At 45.6% G+C, this 24,890-nt stretch overlaps 1 protein-coding gene across 2 annotated transcripts in view; it reads right to left on the bottom strand.

Annotated features, from left to right (window-relative positions):
• Window positions 1-338: 338 nt before the first annotated feature.
• Window positions 339-24,890, bottom strand: part of LOC6597318 (AF4/FMR2 family member 4) — a 42,794-nt gene continuing 18,242 nt past the window's right edge. The window contains exons 1-8 of one of the 2 annotated variants that reach the window (XM_026990797.1): window positions 7,115-7,790; window positions 5,843-6,731; window positions 5,640-5,752; window positions 4,393-5,542; window positions 2,787-4,302; window positions 2,550-2,709; window positions 2,152-2,320; window positions 339-2,088 (exon numbers count right to left, since the gene is read on the bottom strand). In XM_026990797.1, coding sequence (XP_026846598.1) covers window positions 1,824-2,088; window positions 2,152-2,320; window positions 2,550-2,709; window positions 2,787-4,302; window positions 4,393-5,542; window positions 5,640-5,752; window positions 5,843-6,731; window positions 7,115-7,715 — 4,863 coding nt within the window. In that variant the 5' untranslated portion in view covers window positions 7,716-7,790 and the 3' untranslated portion in view covers window positions 339-1,823. Of the gene's footprint in view, window positions 2,089-2,151; window positions 2,321-2,549; window positions 2,710-2,786; window positions 4,303-4,392; window positions 5,543-5,639; window positions 5,753-5,842; window positions 6,732-7,114; window positions 7,791-24,890 lie in introns of those variants that run through there. The other variant, XM_026990796.1, reaches the window with a different exon arrangement.

The following is a 24,890-nucleotide window of genomic DNA, read 5'->3' as shown; positions in this document are numbered from 1 at the left end:
CAGAATTGGTTTAAAAAAATAATACATATAATTTATATATATATATATATCCATAAGATTATACACGTGTGCATAGATATATATTTGTGTGTGTGTGTGTGTGTGTTTGTGCATAAATAAATTTCTTACATTTCGTTAAAAGAATTTCGTGTATTTGGTATAAAACAAATCATATTTAAATATCAACTTAACAACTAAAAACGCTAGGCTTTACAAACTACAATTTTATTAACTTATACTAAATATTACAAAAAAAAAAGGAGTTCTCTATTTTTAAATACAAGTATTTAGTTTATTATTTTTTATATTTATTATGAATAAAATATAAAAATGTGACTTGTTGTTGTTTCTGTTCTTCTTTTTAAGGACTTCTTTTCCGAACGAACGAAAAAGAAGGGGAAAATCATTTCATTGAAATCAAATTTCTTTTCAAAATATAATAAACGAAAACAGATCTAAAATACATAATCAAAATCTTATTTTTGGGTGTGTGTGTGTGTTTTTAATTCGCTTACAAAAACTAACAACAACGAAAAAAAAACTATAGTAAAAAATGGGTGTCAAGTCTTCCACTTTTTCCAGAGTCGGGAATCTCATGTCGAAAGGATCTCGGTTGCTTACTTTATCTGTCTGTGCGCAAAATGTTTTTGCCTGAGCATTGGCTGTACATGGTTCCTATAGATAGGGGGACGTAGTACATGGGGATTGGGCGTAAGAATTTTAATTGTTTGAGTACAAAGTTTGTTCAACGAGAATGTGGGAGAGTGTGGGGCACCAAGCGTTTCGATTTTGTGCGAAATCCTCGGCCGTCATATAATGAGAGAGAGTCTAATACGCCTGTTTCACCAGCAGCACATTCCCATAAGCGAACGGCACTGCCATGATACTGTTATTGAGAATTGAAGCTACTCCTTGGTAAAATATCCTCATCATCAGAAAGAAGGACACAGTGTTCAAGAAATGTGAACTAAATAATCGAAATATAAAATAAATACATTTATAAAACTTAATAACAAAATTATCTGTGCGCGTGTGCGTCTTTATGTGAGGGTTGGGGTTGGGGTTGGGCGGGAAGTAAAATAAATAGTTTATGCAATAAAATGTAAGATATTTTTGTTAATGCTCGCTCTAACGCTCTAACGTTCTAAAGTTCATTCCTTTACCTCATTCTATAACGCGCGTTTCTTTCCTGCCTTCCTTCCTTTCTTCATCTTACATCTTTCACATCCGTTTTTCACATCGTAATTCAAAAGCTTTCGCCTACATTTTGGTCATGTGTGTGTGTGTGTGTGTGTATATGCCCCGACAGAGGTATACATAGTGTATATATATATATATATCTATATACGTGTGTGTGTATGTGGCGTGTGTAATTGGGGCAACATCGGACAGCAATTGCCATATCCGCGATCCGAAACGCACAAACGACAGTTGGATAGGAACAACGAATACAGTCGCAAATGCGGTACGATAATTGCTGCTTAAGCCGATCTTTTCCCCACAGATAGTAGATATCTTTCAACAATGGAGACCCAAAAAAATATCTTTAACAATACTGTAAACTGTAGACTGATCAAAACAATTTCTATCTCTCATCGTTCAATTCTTATGCATCCTCTGATGCATCATCGTCTGTCTTGGGCCTCTGTCAGGGGCACTCTTCTCCTCCCAAACACTTCGTTCAAATTTATGCTAATTTTTGTTATACCAAAAAACATTTGGTATCCTCGTATGCTGCCATCTCTTCTCGTTTCACCACTTCATTGGCTTAGAATGAGGCCTAAGTGTATGCTAAGGATCGATTAGCTAGTGCCAGCCTTGCGCTAGCTGTGGCTAAACGCGGCGAGCGCACTCTTTTGGGGCAGCTTGAGCAGGCGGCGTGTCCGAAACTCGTAGGCACGGCGACAGAACATGACAAGCTCCGGATTCGTGTGCTCCGGCACTGTACGCACTGGATAACAATTGACGATGGCGGTGCTGGTTGCGCTGGCAGTGGCGTTGCCATTGGCGATGGTACTGCTCGGCCGACGCGGCACAATGCTGACATCCTCCACATCCTCCTCGGCGGCACGCAGGCGACGACGATATCTAAATGAAAACCAAAGGCGTTTAAATGACTGCATAGAGGGCATTCCATTGCCCCACACTCACCTGCAGTACTCGCTGAAGGTTAGCACATAGCACTTGTCCTCAATGCAGGCCACCGAGTTGTGATCCCGATGCCGCGAGGCATACACCTCGTCCGGGCAATCGTTGCGCTGCCGGCCCTGATCCGTATGCTCTGGCCGATAGTACCACAGTAGCGACATCATCATCTCCCCTGAAAAAAGGATTACGATCCAGATGAGATTTGGTTTTATAAAAATACATATACTCGTATCTTATCGGTGATTAATAGCCCTGTTCCCTTGGGACACAATAGATCATTAGAATAGCCAAAATATGTCTCTCCTCTTCCCAGGGGAAATGTGAAATTCTCCACTCAAACGATTTACATTCTAATTTTCGAATAAATAAATGCAGTGAGAGCTCTCCCTAGGGCTTCTTACCATCTTCAGGATTCTGCCAGAGATGCGCCACCTTGGCCACATACGGCAGCTCATTGTCCTCGTTAGCCTTGAGCAGGACACAGTCCCGGGTCCTTATGATATCGCCCTCCACATGCCGCATTGCCGGATAGCAGGTGCGCAAAACCAACGGATCATCGCTCTTCAGGGTAGAAGGATACATTTGTTAGATTCGATTCGATTTCAAATAGGATTGAGTGATACACGTGTGTGACTTACATTAAGAAATACTGCTCCCTGGAAGGCCTTGCCCGCCCACATCCAGCCGTTGTTCCACTTGGGCACCACATTCGCCTTCGTCGCTGGGGGCTGTGTCTCGTCCAGCTCGTAGCTAACTCCCCCCGGACGATGCTTCTGGCGCTTGCGGTTGCCAAATTTGCAGCGGGATCGCGCGCGCTTCGTGTGCGTCGTGTGTTGGCTTTGGCGTGACGTAGATCCAGATGTAGACGCGGGCGTAGCTGTGGGCATTACTGAGGGGGCAACAGTGGCTGCTGTTGCTGCTGCTGCTGTCGGCACCAGGAACTTGTGTTGCTCCTCGGAATGTTGCAGCTGCTGCTCCAGCTTTTGAGCCTGCAAATCCGCTGTCTGGTACTCATTGTTATTTGTCTCTGTCGATGGAGGAGGCGCTGACGCTGACGCTGACGATGCTCCCGCGGCCGCTGTTGAGGTTGTGGCTGCTGTTGCACTCTCCTCCGCTGAGGCTGCTCCTGCTCCAGCTCCTCCGTCTTCCGCTGCTGCTGCTGTCACCTTTTTGCCCTTCGCTTTTGCCTTGCCGTTGCCCTGTTTTCTCGACTTCTTTGCCGGGGGCTGCTCTGTGGATGTCGGCAGCGGCTTCTTGGTTTCCGACTTGGAGCGCTTCTCAGCCGCCGGCTGGAGTGCTGCATGGGCTGTCAACAAAGGTGAGGGCGCGGCATAGATACCGCCACTCCCCACATTCCCCTGGACCTGCACTTGACTGCGACAGCTGTTCAGCTCGGGATCACTGAAATACCCCCGACTGTGCGACGTGTCCAGGCCCTCCAGCAGATGGAGGGCGGCAATCTCCTGCTTCCGTGGACGTGCCCGTTTGGGCGATGAGACACTGCCACTGGTTAGATTTTTGAGTTCCTCCTGGCCGGAGAAGCCTGCTGCTGCAGCTGCTGCTGCCACTGCTGCTTCCCCTGCTGCATCTTCTGCTGTTGCAGCTGCTTCTGCCTCGCTCTGCTGCTGCCGCTCTTGGCGCTGCTGCTTCAGCTTCTCGCGCTTCTGGGCCCGGATCCTCTGCTGCTGGCGCTGGGCGAGCAGCAATTGACGCCTCTTGGCATACTTGGCTGGTGCTCGGCCGAGCCGCCGCACAAACGTTCGGCCCGGACACAAATAATTGCGCGGTTCGGCCTGCTTTATCAGGCTCTTGTAGCTGTGGTGCGTCTTCGGGGGTTTGCCTGAGGCAGACGCGGAGGCCGCGGATGAGGACGAGGCAAGCAGATTGATGCGCTGCTTGCTGGGTGCTGGGGCCTCTGCTTCTTCTGGTACTTCTAATTCTGGTTGTGTTTCGGGTTCCGGTTCCGGTTCCGGTTCGGATTCCGCCTCTGGCTCCGTTTTGATTGTGGGCTTCAGATCCGGCAATTGGCTGATATGTGGTGTGCTGCTAGCCAGACGTCCGTCATCCTGCTCGATTTTGATTTTGGTCTCTGCTTTGATTTCAGCTTTAAGTACAAAAGGCAACTCTGGTTCTGCTCCTGCTCCCGCCCCCGCTACCGCTCCTGAATGCTTCTCCTGCTCTAAATCCAGCTGCTGTTTCTTCTCCTCCTGCTCCTGCTGTTGCTGCTGTTGCTGGTGCTCCTGCTGCTTCGGTTGCTCCTGCTGCTGCTGCTGCTGCTTCTGCTGCTGCTGTGCTGCAAACACCATCTCTCTGGCCATACTCTTGCCAATCCTCGCCTTTCGCTGCACTCCACCAACTCCTGCTCCTGCACCTCCGGCTGCCGCTGCTGCTGCTGGTCCTGCTTCTCCTGTTCCTGCTGATTGAAGCGATGGCGGCGGTGGTGTGCTTGAGGTCAGATCATACGCCTCAATGAGCTGTTCCCTGTGACTGTGACCTTTCTCCAGGGTCAGCCCCAGGTCCATTCCCATTCCCATGCCCATGCCCATTCCCATTCCCATACCCAGAACCAGCTCCATTTCCGCCTCCTGGTCCTGGTCCTCCAGCAACTTGTCATCGCTGGCACAGTAGCTTTCGGGCGGCGTGGGCGGTGGCATCACATGCGCCTCGTACTGCATCTTCTGCGCCACCTGGGGATGCGAGGGGTCGCTCTTCAGCTCCGTCTTGACCAGCATCTGGCATTGCGTTCCCATATTGTTGGTCGTCGCTGTGGCAACGGCCACGGCTGTTGCCGTCTGCGTTTCTGTGTTTGTTGCGGCTGTGGCACGTGTGCTCTCTGCTGTGGCACGCATCTCCTCCGTGTTGGTTGCTGCTGTTGCACGCATCTCCACTGTGTTGGTGGCTGCTGTGGCACGCATCTCCGCTGTGTTGGTCTCCTCCGTGTTTGTTGCTGCTGTTGCACGCGTGTTTGTTGCTAATGCCTCAGTGTTGCTGTTGCTGTTGCTGTTGCAGGTGTAGCTTTTGCTGCTACTGCTACTGCTGTTGTTGCTGCTGTTGTTGTTCATGTTGTTTTTGGTGGCATTTTTCACTGGGCCTCTACTGGTATTCAACGATGTTGCTGTCGCTGCTGCTGTTGTGGCAGCGGGGCTCGGGCTGCTGCTGCTGCTGCTGCTGCTGTTCATAGAACCCTGCAACATAGTGTTGCAGCTGCTGCTGCTGGCTGTCTTGCTGTCGCTGCTACTGCTGCTGTTGTTGCTGTTGCTGCTTCTGCTGTTGCTGTTGCTGTTGTTCTGTTGGCTGATGTTGTTGCTGCTGATGTTGCTACCAATATGAGGCCCAGTATGGACGTTTTTTGGACACGATTGTTGCATTGGACACGGACACTGCGGCGGATACTCTGCAAAAGGAGGAGAACACACATATTAGAAAGGACCTCAACGGAAGGATGTTCTCCTGGGACTGGGACTCTGCCTATGAACCATACTTTTCCTTACCCATATACGGTCCCTGGAGGCCGCGTGTATAGCACTGTCCGGCGGCACTCCCTGCTCCTCCCGGACTGTAACCGGCGTAATAGCTCGGGGGCCCCGGATAGTGCTCCAGGTGTGGCGGCTGGTGAGCCTGCGGCTGTTGCAACTGTTGCTGCTGCAACTGTTGCTGTTGCAGCTGTTGTTGTTGCTGCTGATGTTGTTGCTGCTGCTGCTGATGCTGCTGCTGGTGGTGGTGATGCGCGGGCACCAGTTGACTCCCTGCCGGACCCACTCCCACTCCTCCCACAGATGTGCCCTGCTGCTGCTGCTGTTGCTGTTGCTGCTGCTGCTGCGGACTGGTCGCTTGGGAGGCTGCTTGAGCCGGTGGCGGCGGCTGCTGCTGCTGCTCGTACAGCTCCGGGTGCGTTGGCGGATGCGGTGGTCCGGCGTGCTGGTAGTACGGATAGCGGCGATAGGCGCCTGGCGGCGGTGGCGGCTGATGAACTCCGGGATGGTGGCCCGGCGGCGGCGGTCCCGTTTGGTAGACCTTGCTGGTAAAGTAGGGCTGATAGGCGGGCGGCGAGTAGCACATGACCTCGCCCGGATACGGCGAATAGTAGTTTGGCGGATAGGCCGTCGTATAGTGCATCTGGGCCGCGTGCATTGAGCGGGAATACGGCACGCCCGGATGGCCGGCAGCCGCTGCGGCAGCGGCTGCCACGGCACTGGCCGGATACGGCTGAGGTTGCGGTGGTTGCTGCTGCTGCTGCTGCTGATGCTGGTGTTGCAGGAGATGTTGTGGCTGTGGCTGGTGTGGCGGCTGATGCTGCGACTGGGATGCCGCTGCTGCTGCTGCTGCCGCCGCTGCTGCTGCTGCTGCCGCTGCTGCTTGCTCAGCTGCCTCAGCTGCCTGCTGCTGCTGCAACTGCAATTGCTGCAGCTGCGTGGGTGAGCCGGAGCCCGACTCCTCTTCCTGCAGCTTCTTAAGCGACTGCTGCTGAAGCAGATGCTGCTGCTGCTGCTGCTGCTGCTGTTGCTGTTGCTGCGACGGTGGTGGCGGTGGTCCGCCGGCAATCACATGGGGCGAGATCAGCGGTCCAGCCGGCTGATAGTAGCCTGAAAGAAGCGGAGGAACGGAAAGGAATCTGGTTAGAGCATCATCTGTGGCAGATTGTGGTGGATCTGTGGTGCAAGTCGAAGCAGAGGTGCAATTGCAATTGTGAAATGTGGCAACAATGCATAAAGTGAAAGTTGGCCAGGCCAAAAATAAAAAAAATAAAAGAAAAAAACAAACAAAACAAAAAAAGACCCAAACCAAAAGCAAAAAAAAAAAAAAAAACCAGTTAAGCGGCTCCATCCAGCCAGCAGCTGGTCGTGCAACAATCCCCCAGTTTCCCTCCCTGGTCTGCCCCTTGGGGGAGGGGTTTCAGGCACCCCTCTTCCTCTCCCCAACCCCCTTTTTCCACCACTCCAAAGCAGCTCCCCGCTGAATGTTTTACCTCTTCCCAGCATGTGGGCCGCATACAAAATGTCGCGAAAATGATGCGCCGCATGCTGTTGCAGAAATGTGAACGATTCGGCTATGTTGGCGGCCAAAACAGCGGCCGCTGTTGCATCTTCCTGTGGCCCCTGTCCAGGTCCAGGTCCAGGTCCAAGTCCAGGTCCAGTTCCAGTTCCTCCCGCTCCCATTCCTCCCGCTCCCATTCCCCCCGTTCCAGTTCCGGCTGCAGCTCCTTCGGCCGGACCCTGCATCATGGCAAAGACAGAAGCTGCCGGCGACAGCGAGGAGGAAGAGGAGGCCGACGAAAGGTTGGAGCGTTCTGTTTCACAGGTGCCGCTGCTGCTGGTGCTGCCCACGCTGGAGCAGCGCTGGTGCTGTTGCTGGTGCTGATGCTGCTGTTGCAGTTGCAGCTGCAGATAATGCGGCCTCTGTGAATGTTGCAAGTGCTGCTGATGCTGGTAGTGTTGCTGCTGCGGCGTTGCAATGTGAAGCGTTTTGAGGAAATCTCCAGAGAGGGACAGTCCCAGTGGCAGCGGTGCTGCTGCTGTTGTTGCAGTTGCGACTGTTGCTGGCTTTTTTGTTGTCTCTTTTAGGCGCATTTTTGGACCGACCTCTTAAGACTCTTTTCCAGCTTGTTCCTTCCTGCCTTCCTTCCTTCCTTTCGCTTTCGCTTTCGCTTCCGTTTTTCTTTTGTTTAATTGTATTTTTTGGTGTCGTATACAAAATATATATATACATATATAGATGTATATATATTTGTTATGGTTCTTCTTAAAACTACTTCTATTGCTTTATGTTTGATTCCTTCTTTGTTTCTTGCTTGTTGTATAATTATTTGCTTTTGCTTCTTGTATATAGGCCTTTGTATATATAATAATATTCTTGTATATAGGGTATACTGTCTGTATGTATATGTACTTTGTATATAGTATATGTATATATGTATTTGTATCTTGTATATGTATGCATATATGTCAACAAGGAAGTTTCATTGTTAAGGCAACAGTTTATGTTTTTTTTCTTTCTTTTTTTAATTTAATGTTCTTTCTTTCTCTCTCTCTCTCTATTTTTCCCTTTTCATTCGTTTTCCATTTGCTTTTCCTTTTTCCTGGGTTTTTTTTTTAGCTATTTTTTTTTTTTGTTGATTTTTGTATATTTTTCAAAAGTTTTTTACAAAAGTTTCCGCATTTCAATAGCTGAAAGACACAAGAAATCCATTTAGCACACACACATCAACACACACACTCACACACTTCCGTTAGTGCACGATTTGATGCGTTTCTCGGAACACCTTTTTTCTATAAAACGCGCGATTTGAGTCGACTTTTCAGGACGATTTTTGGAGCGATTTTCGTTGGATTTTTTCGCGCGAATTTTGAAACATGGTTGTTTTTTCAGCAATTTTCTTTTTTTTCCGCTTGCATTGGGTTTTTCGATTTCCTCACAAATCCCTTAAGTTTTTATTTTATTTAATTCATTATTTTTTTTTGCATTTTTAAAACTGGCACGAATTTATTATTTTCTGTTGTTCTCCTTTTATTTTCTCCGTTATTTGCAAATCAAAGGTGGCGGGGGCGGGGGCGGGGCTGGTGTTCAGCGGGTGCATAATCGTATGCAGGTGCAAGAAGAATGGAAGTGTCCTGTCAACGGGGGGTCGCACGGGGCGTAGTGTCTAAGAATTGACATATCACAGAGGTAGCAGCCAGTAGCACAAATCGTCGCCTGGGGGCGACACCTAGTCAGGGGGGGGTGGGCTGGAGGGGTAGCAGAAACCGCAAGGAACAGCTGTTTAAGTCATGGGCACACATGCTCCCTCTCTCTTTCACTCACCGCAGTCCCACTTAAAGTCCTTTTCACACTCTCACTCACAGTCCCCCACCCCACGACAGAAAGCTCTGTCACATGCCAAGGTAAATTAAATAGAAGGTAAGGCACCCATTCACTTTTGGGTGGATGGAAGAGAGGCCGAGAGAGAGATACAATACAGGCGGTACCTTCGGTTAGAGATACCTTGCACTACCGCATTCTCCCTCACACTCCCACGCAAACCATAAACCTCTCCCACTTCCTATACACACTCGTCCTCCTCCCCCTCCCACGGCCACTCACTCTCTCATTCCCTAATTGTCTGCCTGTCGTCGCCTGCTCTCGGACCGAGTGCGTGCGTACGTTCGGAAGAATCGAGAAGCCGAAAAGCCAAACGACAACAAACGAAACGAAGCCACCAACAAAAACGATACCAACGAAGTTTCAGCGTGTGAAATTCGACGCCAATGGTGACTGAGAAGCCAACGGCAACGGCAACTTCGCCAGCGACAGCGACGGCGACAGCGACAGAGGCTTCGGCATCGGCACGTAGCACTTTCTGGCAGTGACGTCACACAAGCATGATTCGTGGAAGAGGCAAAGAGGGCCATGGAAGACGATAATGATTTGGATAATGATTATGACAAGCGGATAAATGGCGTTTGTTCTTCTTCCAGGTGGAAGGAAGGGAACGGAATGGAATGGAACGGGAGTTTACTTCTCTGGGAGAGGGATCGGAACGCTATTCAATCTTAAGGAGAATGGAAACGGGTGCCCAGTCTTCTTTATAGAAGAACAGTCGAGCAATTTCGATGATGCTCTGGGAGGTGGAGAGAGAGAGAGAGAGTGAGAGAGAGCAAGCGAGAAAGACATAGAAATAGTGTAATCAGACAAGGTTACTTCCTAGGATGCATTCCTAGAGAACGCTCCAACGACAAGACCCACAAGGCAACAGATAAATTGTTTTAGAAATGCGTATATTCGGAATTCCGGTCATAGGCGACAGGTCGGAGACCTTCGTAATCTCAAAAAAACAAAAAAAAACCGTGTCCAAAGAACACGAATGCCGGAAACCTTTGGTAAATGGAGTCCATTTTCCAGATGAGAGAATGCTGGAGAGCAAACGAGCGAGAGACTTGTGGGTGTCCGTGTGAATGCTAGCGAGTGCCATGGCACGTGCAGCTCTTCGTGTTGTTCGGGTTGCACGTGTACATATGATGTATCTTTGTGTGGATACGTTTGTACTTTTTTTATGTCAATCGCCTGTCAAATGCAATACGAAATTGTGTAAAATAAACACAAACGAGAACAACACGATTTGAGCCGGCGACAATTCGTCAATGGTTGCACTTGACCTACACACACACACACACATAGATAAACAGAGAAAGAGAGAGGGAGAGGGAGAGAGAGTAGTTGAATGCTTCGAGTGGGAGAGCATGCCCTCCCTTGTGTCTGCCTGTCTGTCATTCTGCGTTTGTCACTCAACAAAAAGCCAGTGCAAAACGGCATCAGGTATAGAGTCAAAGGCATAAAGGAGGAGTGGGTAGAGTAGGGTCGGACGAAGCCGTAAATACGCTGAAAACAGTCTGTCTCTTTCCTGTCGGGATTCTGGCATTTCCAACCAACCCGCGGAAAGATGTCCGCCCTGAAACGATGACATCCAATGAACTTTATTTATGAAGAAATAAATTCTTGAGACTAGAGAGAGCTTGGTCTCGGAGCGACATGCGGCAGTGCTCCTCGGTCGGTTGGCTAGATGTCGCCTATATATTTATATTTGCATTACTATTATTCCAAAGTCAGGCCATCGATTTGAGCGTATACTTTGGAGTACTAGAACACAGTCTCATTTCGTTCTCATTTCGCTGATCTTGATCTTCAACTCAGGTCCGTTCGGTGATTGTTTATCGAGTAGAATATCGGGACTGGCAGTCAACAGATCGGTACGTAATGTGACGTCTCATCTTAACAGACTTTTCTCTATAAATCAAAGGTCATGGGAATTCCAGGTACGAGCATGTTTGATGTATAATCAGTTCAAATTTAGGATAATGCGATAAAATTATCGATACGTTATCGATCATTTATCGAACTCTTTTTCGAATCTATAAATCAATTTAGTTTCTACTCAATTTTCGACTCTTCTTTGTTGATTTCCAGCATTTTCTGCCTTTTCATTTCCTGCTTCCTCTCTGTCTCTCTCTCTCTCTCTCTCCCTCATTGGGTTTCCCTCTGTCTATCCGTGTCTTTTCGACAGCATTATTACCTTCTTGGCTCTTACCACTTAGTTAACGCTAATCGCCCGCTTATGAATCACGTGAGAATTACACAAAAATGTGATAAAAGCAAAACACTTTGGGGCGGCACCACAAGGCACACACATGAATGTGAGACACCTTTTACGGCACTCTCTCTCCCTCTCTTTCCCCCCGCCCCCTTGCCGTTCCTAGAGAGTGCCTCCCTTGGTATCCCTTGCCCCCGTCACGGCATCTTTTGGGATCGTGGTTCGGGCAATTAGCGGGGAAACGAAACGCTTGCAATCAAGGGACCGGTGCCAGGCCCACAACGTCATCGTCATCGTCATCGTCATCATCATTTTTGTGGCATAACCAACTAAGTGAATAATTACGCATCATTAAGTGCACGCAACATGTGCCACGCCCCCAAGACAAAACGCCCACCACAGCACCTGCTACTGCTAGTGCTGCAACGATCGGGGGGCATGCAACCGAATAAGAAGAACATAAGAAAAACACCCGGAATCCTGAATAGCCCCAGATACCGATTCGCGCTTTCCTCGATAAAACCGAAAGAAAACAAAAACAAAAAACCAACATAAAACGAAGCAACTTTCACCTTTCTCCAATCGACAGACAAGCCAAGGAATTTATGAATCCATCGAACAAAGAGATAGTATAGCATCCATATACTTATTTCATCGATTTATCTTCCACTTAAAACAGATATTTCTACATGTATTGCAGGTGAAAGGTGAACAGCAGGAGACAGCGGAGACAGGACCAATCTAAACAGATTTATATGCCAAATGGTTCGGATTACATCCCCTAACTAGCTGTACGAACTGTGAGCCCCAAGATCCCAAGATCCCAAGATACCGAGAGAGCAGGGATCGACAGACAAGACAAAATCGAGGCTAAGGCTATCGCAAAGAGAAAGAATCATCTTCGAAGCCATCAAATACTATAATTAATGCCTAAGCTTAAGTCTTAGCCTGCCTTTTGTGGCACTTCCCATAAGCGAAAGGAAACCTCGGCTCCGCCGCCGGTAAATGAAACAAATTTCCCATAAGCAACAGGCAACCGACGAGCAGAGGAGCCTATAAGCCATACTGATGTGCTGTTTAAATTTCCCATAAGCGAACAGACTCATTCCATGCGAAAAATTCGCCCCAAAGGGATGCTGGTATTTTAACGATAACAAAATCGATCGATACATTGATAAGAGCTGGTTTTAAAGAGCAAAAACTTTACAAATATTTGAAAATTCCAATTTTTAGATCGTAAAAATTGTAATAATACGACAGTTGGTACAAATATAATACGCGTCCTTCGAAAACAATCCAATCCGTAGTACATATGTATATCCACAGGTATCTTCTCTAAGGTTCCTCTTTTTCTGTCCATCTTTTGTGTGGTTTTTCCTGGAGGACGGAACTGAATGGCGTGCAGCCAAGAGTAAAAGTCAAATATTGTAATTATGCAAAATACATAATTTACTTTTGGAACTAACAGCTGAACAAAAAAAAGAAAAGAAAAGAAAAGAATGAAGAGTGGCAAGTGGCAGGCAGAGCAGCCGCATAAATGATATTGAAATTGCCGGCAAAAGATAAGGAAACAGCAGGCTGTCATGGGGCAGGGGCAGGGGCAGGGGCAGGAACAGAGACAGAGACAGGGGCGTTACCCCTAATGCCGCTCAAGAAAACTGAAATAAAATTCAATTAAATTGCCCGTCCTGCCCGCAACGCTCTGACGGACAGGCCAAGAGCCAGAGCCAGAGCCAGAGCCATGGCCAACAACAGGTAACGAAAAAAAAAAAAACAGAGGCAACAACAGGTAAGAGCAAAAGACAACCACCGGAGGAACGGAGAAAACAATATTTTGTGGTTTTGTTTTGGCACCTGCCACAAAAGCCACAAAAGAGTGTGGCAGGAGCTGGGGGCACACCAGGAGTCAGCTGTTCCGCATCGACATGTGCAACACAATTCCGTTTTCTGGGATTCAAACACCGATCTCTGCCGAGAGGAGAGAACGAGCCAGCAAAGTGGAACAACAACAGCCGGCTGCCGCTGCCGCTGACGCTGCCTCATCCCGGCCCGATGCAGGAGCAAGTGGGCGTGTCCTTGTTCATTATTCACTCTAGAGTACACAGCGGATCTGTGAGTGGAGTGTCGTCTCGTGTCGCGTCGCGTCGCGTCGGGGGATCTCGGACACATTGTGCACTTCCTGGGTTCGTCTCAGGTTTCGGGGGCTCCCCGATGCCGAGGGTGACGTCCCCACTTATACCCCAGGACCATGAATATGGTGTACACTCACGAATGTACGCTCGTTTGTGGAATATAGACCTAGAAGGTGTGGATACGAATGTGAATCCATCCAAAAGATATGTGAAATGCTTGGTTTGAATCATAAATTGTAAACACTCATGAATATATTGAGTGTATATGTGAATGAATGCATGAACATGCTCATGACTATAACTATGAATACACACACGTGAATAAAGTGGCAGCTCTTCCAAATGCTCTACAGAAAATATCACCAAAGAACAGGAGTTTTATATACGAGAATGAATGAAATTTGTGAATAAATGCGAGTAGGCACACAGAATCCACAGAGAGGGATGATATGTACAGTGAATGCACTCGTCTCGTTAATTGAATCAATGAGTCGAACAAGAGATTCATTGCAAATCAAGAATGAATGCACTTTTTGGAATGCGGTATGGAATGGTATAGAATGAATGGCTTACAAGTGCATTTATGAGTAAAGTGAATGACTTGCGAATGAATACATTTAGATAATTACAACAACAGCAACGAGCAACACACGTATAGAAAACAGAAACAACGAATAGTAGTTGAAAACATTGAGAGATTCAGAGAAGACGAAGAAGAAAAATGAGATGAACAAAATACTCACACTTCTCTCTCTCTCTCTCACACACTATTTCTCTACCTCTCACACTCTCTCTCTCTCTCTGACCCTCTTTTGCCTACTGTTTATTTCTCTCTCCCACAAATCTCTTCTCAGCCCCTGCTCTCTTTGGCTGTTTATCGGCGTCAAAAATCGCTTCAAAATATCACCAGTTCGCGTTTTTTGCGCGTTTTTTCCAGCTTCTCTTTTTTTATTTATTTATTTTTTTAGTTTTTGGTTGTTTTTTTGTATTTTTTGATTTTAGTTAAAGTTGGTTTTCCATTTGCGCTAGTTTTTGGCAAATATTGTATGCGTGTGCGCGCGTTTTTTATCGCCACTTTGGGTGTCTGTCTGTGTGTGTGTGCGCGCGTTTTTTATTATCTCGTTTTGCCATATTCTTTTGTTGTTGTTTCTGTTGCTTTTTGTTTGTTTTACGACTTGATATTTATTCATTAGCTTTGCTGCCTAGTTTTTACGTTTAACTTTTCGAAACTCGAAAAAAGAGCGACGTCCAGAAAACGCGCGCTTTGCTCAGAAATCGCGTCGCTAGCTGTCGGTGTCGAAGGAGACCTCTGCCAATCAAATTAACACATTTCAATTAGCATTTTTGCATAACCCAGAGACGCCCAGAGACAGCCAGAGACACCCAGAGACACCCAGAGACACACACACACACAATGTACGGAGGCACGGATAAATCGAGGGGAACGACAGATGAAATCTGATATGCAAATTTGCATATGAAACCCAATTGGAAATGTCTCTGCCACACAGTCCGCAATCCACAATCCGCACACCCCACAGGCACATAATGAGACAGATCTGTTGCCCTCCGTGCGATTCACTCAGACATTCGAAATCGTTTCAGATTCGAGTTCGCGAATTCGGAGTTTGGTGGGAGGGAAACCGCTCGGCGAACCGGATTCTGTTCCCCTGCGGAATCCTATAGTATTGTATGGAACGCCTTTCCATATCTTGGAAATGGTTCTGGCATAAGATACGTTTTCGATTTTGGGTATTGGGAACACACACTTTGGATCTTTGTGGATCTTGGATGGATCTTAACCTTCTCATGGATAAAAGATTGTTCCGAATGAAATGATGAACATTAAATTCCATAAACGAAGCAGTTTTCAGCGGCAGTATCTGATCATCTTTTTTGCTCCAACGGTCCTCTTGTTGCCTTTCGACTGACCTTCCCTTCAGTTGAAAAAACTTCCCCTAAGCGAAAGGACTCTAACAATTCGGAGGGATTTCTGTGAGACAAGCCACGAATCTGTTCTACTCCGTTATCTTTGGGCTGGGAACAGCTGACTAAATAGGTTCAACTATCCTCTCTCTACCACAACAAAAATTATAATTTTTTTCTTTAGAAAGATTAACGAATAGCCGCAATAAGAAAAGAATCCACATGGGATTGTATTTTTTAGGTCTAAAAAACAGAGAATTCTCTGAAGCCTTTGGAAATCTATTTTTGTGGTTTCTGTTTTTGTTTTTGTTTTTGTTTTTGTTTTGGAGGTTCCGTTCTTGTGTTGTTGGTTTAGCTGTTGATTGTTTGTTTGTTTGAATTGCAAGTGTCAAAGTCGCGCCAGAAGACACAGACATGCGCCTACATATTTGGATGAGGAGTAGATTAGGGGCAGCCAGGCCCGAGGAGCTAGGAGAAGAGCCAGGAATCTAGCAGATACTAGATACAATTAGATCTGATTTAGATAGGCGTATCTTTCTCTCGAAGTACTTAAGCGACGGCACTGTACCAAATGTCCTTTAAGCGAAAGGACACAGACGAAAACGAATCTTGGAAGATCTTAGATCATTCTTTTTTCGATGTGGAGCACAAGAACAAAAGGAAATTACTACCACAACCAAAAGATTTCTTGTGGAATTTGGGGATTTTACTTCCACCCGCTCTCCCTTGCTCACCCTTGCTCACCCACTCTCTCTCTCTCTTGCTCTCTCTCTCTCTTCACTCTGTCACTCTGTCTCCCTTGAAGCAAAGATTTCTCTCTGACAGTGCATTTCCTCCCCGTTTAATATTTGATCGTATAATTTTGAAGTTTTTTTGAGTGGATAAACCAATGGAATTCACACTTGAAGCGAGTTATCCGCAATGGACTTTCTATCAATGAGGAATCCAAATCCAAATACAAATACAAATAAAGCAAAGGCAAAACAAAAACACAAATAAAAATGGGCACAACAACAACAACAACAACAACAAAATGAAGAGTAGAGAAGTTGAAACATGTTTCGACCAAAAGCCACATTTTGAATGACTTCCGGTTTTTGGGGTCTCTCGGTATCTGGTCTCTCGGTCTCTGGTGTTGGTGGTGGTGGTGTCCCACTGAGTGACGGACGACCGAGTGAGTGAGTGAGTGAGTGAGTGCCAGAGGGACAGAGGGACTGAGAGACTGAATGACTGAATTACGAAGCGACTAAGGGAATGATATACTAAGCGACAGAAGAGACAGAAAAACTCAACGACAGGGAGACGGATAGGCTGAAAGACTGAGAGACGGAGAGACTGAAAGACTGACCGAGGGAGAGACTGAAAGACTGAGAGACGGATAGACTGAAAGACTGAGGGAATGACGGAATGCTAGACTGACAGATGGAGCAATACTGAGACCAAGGAGCGATTGATGGAGTAGTGACTGAAGAGCGATACGAAGGGTCAGACGATATAGACACAGAGCCACAGGGAAAGAGGGAGAGAGAAGTAAGCCAACGGATAGAATAGTTTTCTAGAAAGAACTATAGAATAGAGAACGCTAGTGAGAGCCACTGGGAAATGGAGAGACTAAGGTAGAGTCTATCATGTAGAGAGAAGTAAGAGACTCTCTGTCTCTGTCTCTGTCTCTGTCTCTTCTCTTTCTCTCTCTCTAGATTCGAATGTGGAATTCCTTGTGGGTTGGAATGATTGCATTTCAATGGATCATTGGTGACGGATGACGGTGGCGGGGGAGTAGCTCGAAGCGTTGCAGGGGCCTACAGCTGTGGCAGGCTTGGGGGGGGGGGAACGGGAACGGGAAAGGGGAAAGGGGTCTGGAATTAACATACGACGAACGTTTACGTTTGTACATACACCGACCGACTAGTAGTATGCGATAAAGCGTGGACTTTTATAACAAGCGAAGCTCTTGACGACGACGACGACGACGATGGCGATGGCGACGCTTTGCAATGCGAAGGTCACAGCAGACGGTGACGGGCGACAAGAAAAGCCCGGCCGGCCGTCCACCGCCCTCTCAAAAAGTAAACGATAAGAAAGGCAAGGAAAGAGAGAGAGAGAGAGAGGGAGAGCAACAGACCAGAGCGGAAGACAGTGAGCCGTGTGTGGGCGGAAAATTAATAGGCGATTGGGGAAGTGAAAGAAGAAGAGCCGGAAGAAGCACAAGAATAGAGAGCAAAAGAAGAAGGCTAACAAGGGGAAGAAGAACAATCAGAGGAAAAAGACGAAGAAGAACTGAGAGAAGAAAAAGCACAGACCAAAAAAAACCAAAAGTCAAAGTCAAAGAAAAATCAAATAAAATCAGAGGATAAACGACAACGAATATTCCACAGAAAATCGAAAGAAACTCATATTTTCCTAGAAGTTTCGGTATTCCCAAGTGAGTGACAGATCAAACAATCGCTAAAAACGGACTGCAAGTCCGTGACTTTTTTAATATCCCGCCAATTTCCACAGCCATCTGTCAGTTGGAACCACATCTTCATTAAACTTAGTGGCGTTTGAGGGAAGAAAGTGACGTTCATTTGGCCAAGGCCAATGCTTTTAAAGGCTTTCGAATATTATGGAAACGATGCCGAACCTCCTGGACACCCAGTTGAGGTCTCTCTATTTAAAGAGTGTGGAAGCCATGGCGGCTCCGTGGTTTCTCTCTCTGAACGATCACTTGGGTATGAGAAGGCTTCGTACAAGAATTGTATATACTCGTATTCAAAGGCAGGCTTCATGCTTCGGACAGTGTCCTGGGGAGGGTCCTGGAAACTAGTATCAAATCAGGCATTAAGCCAGCTAAAACCGATATCAGCCTCAAGCCTCTATCATAGCCACCAATTAACCATTTAACAATGAATATCGATTGAATGTGTTGTTGAAATTGTAAACCAATCAATTTTGGAAATCGATTGAAAGTATAATTTATTTAAAATAATAATAAAAAATAAATAAATAGAATTAATCAATCGAAATTAAAAGAAACATTTTCTTTAGTAACTAAAACTTGATTCAACACAAAGTGTGAATGAATATGAATAATGCATTCCACTACTCGAAAGTGAATAGTTTATTGACCCTCATCAAAACCAAACAAGAATCCACCAAAAATGCGGTTCGCATTACACAATTGATGAATGAATGCACTCACATGCACGTTCAATCAAGTGGTTTGAATTGTATGAATAATGTTCCCATAACAAAGATGATACATTGACCAAAAAAAAAACGAAGAACAGAAAGTAGATTCTCTCCTTCTCTCTCTCTCTCTCTCCGTATGGAAGTGTGCCACAGCTCCTCCTCTGTCCCTCTGTCCCTCCTTTCGATTCATTCATTCTGTCTGGGTGTCTGGGTGTCTGAGTGTATGACATTCAATTGCGCAGCAACAACAGTTAATTGCATTTACAGAATATTGTTGCCACAGTTATGTCGATCCCCTAGACACTGCAGCAGAGGAAGGCGGGAGAGGGAGAGGCTACCCCCACCCCCTCCTATCTACCGTGCAACAGCTCGTTTAACGATCGCCACAGAGAGACTCATGTTTATTTATGAGTAGTTTGCCAATCGATTCGTATCCACACAGCCACTCACTCCACTCCGCTCCACTCAGACAAAACGACTGCTTGAATCGTTGCCAATATCGTGGCTCGGTGGCCGTGCGCGGTGCTGCAGAAATGCAAATTTTTATATACATACATATTTTTTGTCTCTCGGACCATAATATTCTCCGTTCCCATAGAAGGGGGGCCTAGGGGCAGTGCCAAAACGGAGCCACAACAGACACAAATGCCATGCCCCCTCAAGGACATTTCAAAGTGCGTCGCAATCTAAATAAGTTCCCCTCCTCCACTCCCCGTGTCCCTCTAGGTCCCTCTAGGTCCCTCTCTCTCTCTCTCTCTCTCTCGCCCTTCAACAGTGTGTGGAAGGTAGGGGATGGGTTCGAAGACAACAAACCCTTAAGAAAACTTTGACATGAGAGAGAGAGAGAAAGGGAAAAAATCTCATTCAAAAGCGACAAGGAGATACTCTCACTTCTTTTGCTTTTCCCCATAAGTGAAAGGACACTAGTGGAACAAAGGATTTTTGCGATTTTCAATGAACTAGTTCCGAAGAGCCAAATATTTGGGTTTTTACAGGAATTTATGTATGGAATTACTATTTTTTAGTTAGGTTTTTTTTCGAGGAGTATCTCCCGTATTCATGAAATCAGAGTGGAACGCAAGCCACACCAAATTCGAGTAATATTCACATCCCAAACGATAGTTCAAAGACGGAGGTATTTAAACATGTAATACATTGAATATTTCACCAGATAAACATGGAATTTATCTAAAAAAAAAAATATACATACATACATAGATCGTTTTGCAAAAAGTCCATAGAATATTTATAATTAATATCTACAAATATATCCTTTATGCTTATGGAGGATATCTTTATACTTTTGCTGTGCTCTCTCTCTCTCTCTCTCTCTTCGTAACTCTGGTAATAATATGTATAATAATGATGATCTTAACGTTGATGATATCAACCGAAAGCAATGTGTGTCATGAGATCATCTGCTACCCCTTCGCCTGCCGCTACATTTTCCACTTCTCTCTTTCTCTCTCTCCCTCTTTCGGTAAAGAACCAGAGAAATGAGAGCAAACGAAGAACTAAAGTGGAGAGCAGGTAGGCAGGAAAGGGACAAGCAACAACAGCAGCAGCAAAAGGATAAACAAGCAGCCGAAGGATGAGGACGAACTGTTGCTTCCTTCGGCGGCCCTTTGCATGCGTGTGCGTGTCCTTACGTGTCCCTGTGCACGTCCTGAGCGCGTGCACAAGCCATAAAAGAGTGTCCGTGTGTGTGTGTGTGTGTGTGTGTGTGAGTGACTGGCAACAGCCGCCGCTTCTTATTGACATTGAAACCGCCGACGGCGTGGCCGTCTTCGTCGCCGTCGCCGTCTGTCTTTCAGCCGTTGCCCCTTGCCCCTACTTCTCCTTCTCCTGCTCCTTCTCCTTCTCCTGCTGTTGTTGGGTAACACCCGGCGCAGATGCTATGTGTATAAAAAGTGCAGAGGAATTACAGTTCCAAAAGGAACAACAGGATCAAGGAGCGTACTTTTCTACCGGTACTTAGAGATCTAAAAAAAAACACACACACACACAGCCACAGGCACAGAGGAACAGAAGACCCAGAGAAAACCAAGAGCAGTAGGAGAGTAGAGGAACAGAAGGCCAACGAAAGACCAAGACCAAGGAGTAGGAGACCAAGTACAAGGCAAAGGACTACGAAGGACTTCTGGTGTGGTGTGGTGTGGTGTGAGGAGGAAAGGATCTGCATAAGTAGATATACCAACTGTTCCGCCACTCATCCGCTAAGCGGCAACAACAGTTCACAGACAAGGCTTCCATGAGATTAATTCGCTGCACAAATTACCCATAAGCGAAAGGCCACCAAAAAAACATATCAATATTGCAGAAAAACAAAGATTTATGGGCGCAGTACCCGAAAAATAAAATCTTTTAAAAATCTCTAATAGAATATTGTAGACTCTCATCAAAAGCGAGGAGTATAACCATTGATTCGAACTTTTTTGGGTGCTTAAACTCTTCAAGGAGTGCCTTTCACAGTTTTCTAAAAGATCTTGCACAAATTTCCATCATTATTTTGGTATAAAATTGGTTCCTCTTCGACAATTAAATTCAACAGAAGCTTTGTCTGGAAAAAAAGGCTATATTTAATGGCAGTTCTTGATTATTATTCTTGGGAAATGTTCATAGGAATCAAACAGTTGATTACGAATGAAATGTGAGCGACACTCTCGGTCTCGTTCTCGTTCTGGAAAACCCCTTTACGATATCGCCACCGTTCCAGAAATATGATATCTTTCGTCTTCGAATAAACATGCTACGAATGATGTCGCAAATTTCACAAATTTCATGCGAAAACAGCAGCGCGAATCGCAATTCCAGACGCAATGAGAAATTATAATACCTTTAATCCATTCGCTGATCAAACAAAAACATTAATACCTTTATAAATAAACAAATTTCTGGCTTGTTTTGGTCCAAGATATGGTAGGGGGATTGGGGGGTTTCAACTACAAGTAAGTTTCACACACAAGACAACAAACTGCAATTACAGTCAGCCGAAAAAAGTCTAAAATGAGCGATACATATAGAAATATGTATATATTTGACTATGTGGATACCCTTTGCGGGGTTGATGGGAGATTCAACAGGTTTCCCATAATAATAAGAAGGAAATCTTGCTAGAAGGGCTATTCTTTTTGGTCGATAGTTATCCACCCCCCACTATCCGATGAATTTAACCAAGTGGCTTATCTTGTGCAGCTCTTAGAGATCCTTCGTTTAGAATCTCAATATAACGATATTCCGTTTCATAGAAACCAATATACCCCCCTCTCTATTTGGATCCACTGAAGGGGGTATCAAAAATTCAAGCGAATTGCCGAATGGAAATTTTGTGGCACGCAAACTTGTTGCTCTCCCTCTCCCTCTCTTTTTCTATCTCTATATATATGTATGTACATCTATCCCTATCTCTGCTTGCGTGTGTGTACATACGTGGAGTGGCTTACATTTATGATATTTTAATCATTAATTATTTATTTATTTGGTTATTTATTTTGGTGGGGATTTTTTTTTAGCAATGCATTTTCCTCTTCGGCGCACTTTTCTCGACACAAAAAAAACAACAACAACAAGACAGAGAAAAACAAGCAAACAAAAAATGTGATTTTATTGCGAATTTTTGCGTTTTCTTTGGCTTTTGTTTTTGTTTGTATATTTTTTTTATTTTTGTTTTTTTCACGTCACCAGCGACAAAAAACGCGCGCGTATGTGGTTCCGTCGCGTATGTATGTATGTGTGTGTGTGTGTGTGTGTGTATGTGTGTTAGTCGCTTTTTGAGGCACTTTATGTGTCTGCTGTCCGTCTGTCTGTGTGTGTGTGTGTGTGCGCCAGAGACGGGGCGTATGAGCAATGCCACTTTTTGTTTTTGTCTCAAGCAAACGCACTGCGCAAAAAAATAACAAAACAAAACACAGAATCAAACACACGACAACAACAACAGAAAAGCTTTACATTTAACGCCGTTGCTGATGTTTCGCGGCTGCTGTGGCTACAACAACAACGACAACGACAACGCCGACGACGACGACGACGTTGAAACGCGTGTTTTTCCTCTTCTAACGCGCGCGCGGTTTCCGCCAATGCGTTTCACGCGTTGTAAGCGATTCGACAGGTAGGGCAGCACTGAAACAAACGGTAGCCACTCCAAGCGAGCGACAAAACGAAACGATACGAAACGAAACGAAGCGAGCCGAGTCGAGCCGAGCCGAGCCACACAGCCGACTTGGCTGAGAGAGAGAGAGCCGAAGCATAAAGAGCGCTAAAGAGAAACTTCGGCTGTTTTCTGTTACTCTGTGCTCTTCCATTTGTTGTTCTTGTTGTTGCTATTGTTGTTGCTGCCTGGTGTCTGCTGTAAATGCTTTTACATTCGCGTGCATTGCGTTTTGTGTGTTTGCTATTGCATTTTCTGTTGCCTGTAGTTGTTGCGGGCAACACTTGTCGGTTTTGGTCATTATGCAACAACAACGACGTCGACGACGACGACGACGACGACGGCTGAAGACGGACAGCGAAGTAGACAAAAACGAAGACGAAGACACGGCCAGAGATACACGAAGTGTTCAAGCTGCTCTCTGATTGGTAGAAGGATGTCCGACACGAGCAGACACGAACCGGAACGAGTCTCTGGTCGTCTCTCACTCTTACACACCCTCCCACCCCCCCTGCTATGACTTTCATCGAGCGTTGGTCAAGTCAAACCGAGACCGTGAGCGAGAGAGAGAGACGGAAGAAAGTCGCTTGCCAGGAGAGTGGCCAAAATGTCATCGGGGGAGCCATCAACACATCCACATCGTCATCGGCGTCAAGAGGCGCTTTTGATCGGAATAAATTTGAATCGAGTTATCCAGAGACCCAGAAAAAGGGGGCCACGAGTGGCAGGAACAATTTCCAGGAGCAACGAGCGTGAAGGCAAACTTAATTGATAAACGATTTTCCACACATATTTTTTCCATTTAAATTATGAGTCTTGTCAAAGGAACCTTGTCCTTACTCATGGAACCCATGTGGGAATCAATCTTCAATTCTTTCTTCGACTAAGAATTACCAAAAAAGTAATGGTAGGTTTATCCACAAAATTTCAACCAAATGGTGGGTTCCAAGAGGTCTTCAAATGATGCACATCCCCGTAATAGATTTCATTTGGGGTTTTTTTACTCCATTATCAACCCACATGATTTACAGACAATCTCTAAACTATATGGATTACATCTCTATCCCTCTCTTTCTCTCTCTCTCCTTCTGTGAAAAAAAACAGTCGCAAAAAGCGACAGCAATTTGCTGATAAGAATTTTTTGAATTCAATTCCCTTCTCTTGTGATCTGTTTATTTGTGCTTTTGCGAGCATTTCTTTTCCATTTTTTTTTTTTATATACACATATGTACATTATTTATAGGAAAAAACATCGGTTTTTGGTTGGCATTCCATTTCATTCCAGTTGATATTTTTTTTAATAAAGATAAAACTGCGTTTATGATTGTTTTTGTTTTTTTCAACGAAATCGGTTTGCCTTTGTTTTTGTGTGTTTTCTTTTCTTTCCTTTTTTTTGCACAAACGTTGGGCGCATTCTATGGATAAGATAAGAGGTCCGGCCCCATAGAAATGGAAGAGAGAACCCCATATAGGCGATCCACAAAACTGAAACCGTAAAAGAGTGTGGGTGGGTGTGGGGGTGGCGGTTGGGTGATAATTATTATTATTATGGTTTTTTTTTTTTTTTGTTGTGAGTCATTCCAGTTCATTCAATGAATCATTCACATAGCAAAGGAGACCCAAAAAAAAAAACAGGGACTGACTGCATCTGAAAGATGCAGATACATTTGTATCTCAACCCATTAAGGGCAGAGACCAGGCGAGCAGGAGAAAGTTGTTTTTCTTGTGGAGAGTGGAGAAAACTCCACAGCCAGACAGAAAGAGAGAAAGAGTGAGTGAGAGAGAGAGAGAGAGATGGTGAAAAAGAGATGGCCAGCTGATGTTTAATTTGTTTTCTATGTTTTCCATGGATTTGTGGAAGTTGTTTGCCGTTGCGCCAAAAAAGAAATGTATCATGCTCTTGACCATCATCATTATCATGGTCATTATTATCCATTGTTGGCCAACTTGTTTTGGGCCCACTCTCCTCTCGCTCTCCTACTCTTTCATCGAGTCTTTCTCCCAATCTTTGTGCGGCTCTATCTCTGGTTTCTAGTCTTTGACTGGTTCCTGTCTGCGATCTTTCTTCAGCTCCTTTTGCTCCTTCAGTGGGTCCCTTCATTAGCTCCTTCCTGCGGCTCTTTCTTTCACTTGCTTGTCCTTAATCGAACTCTCTTTTTGAGATCTTTTCCTGGCCATTTCCCATTGACTTTTCCTCTCAATATTTATCTTCAGCGGGCTTTCCTTGTATCTACTTTTTATTGGGAATATTTTCTGGTTCTTCCCCTATATCTTCTATATCATCTATATCGTCTTTCTTCTCTCA

This window comes from Drosophila persimilis, unplaced genomic scaffold (assembly GCF_003286085.1).
Source record: "Drosophila persimilis strain 14011-0111.01,24,50 unplaced genomic scaffold, DperRS2 tig00000606-arrow-arrow-pilon, whole genome shotgun sequence".
Taxonomy (NCBI): Eukaryota; Metazoa; Arthropoda; class Insecta; order Diptera; family Drosophilidae; genus Drosophila; species Drosophila persimilis.
Note: the sequence above shows the minus strand (reverse complement) of the source record. Positions and strands in the feature narration are given on the sequence as shown.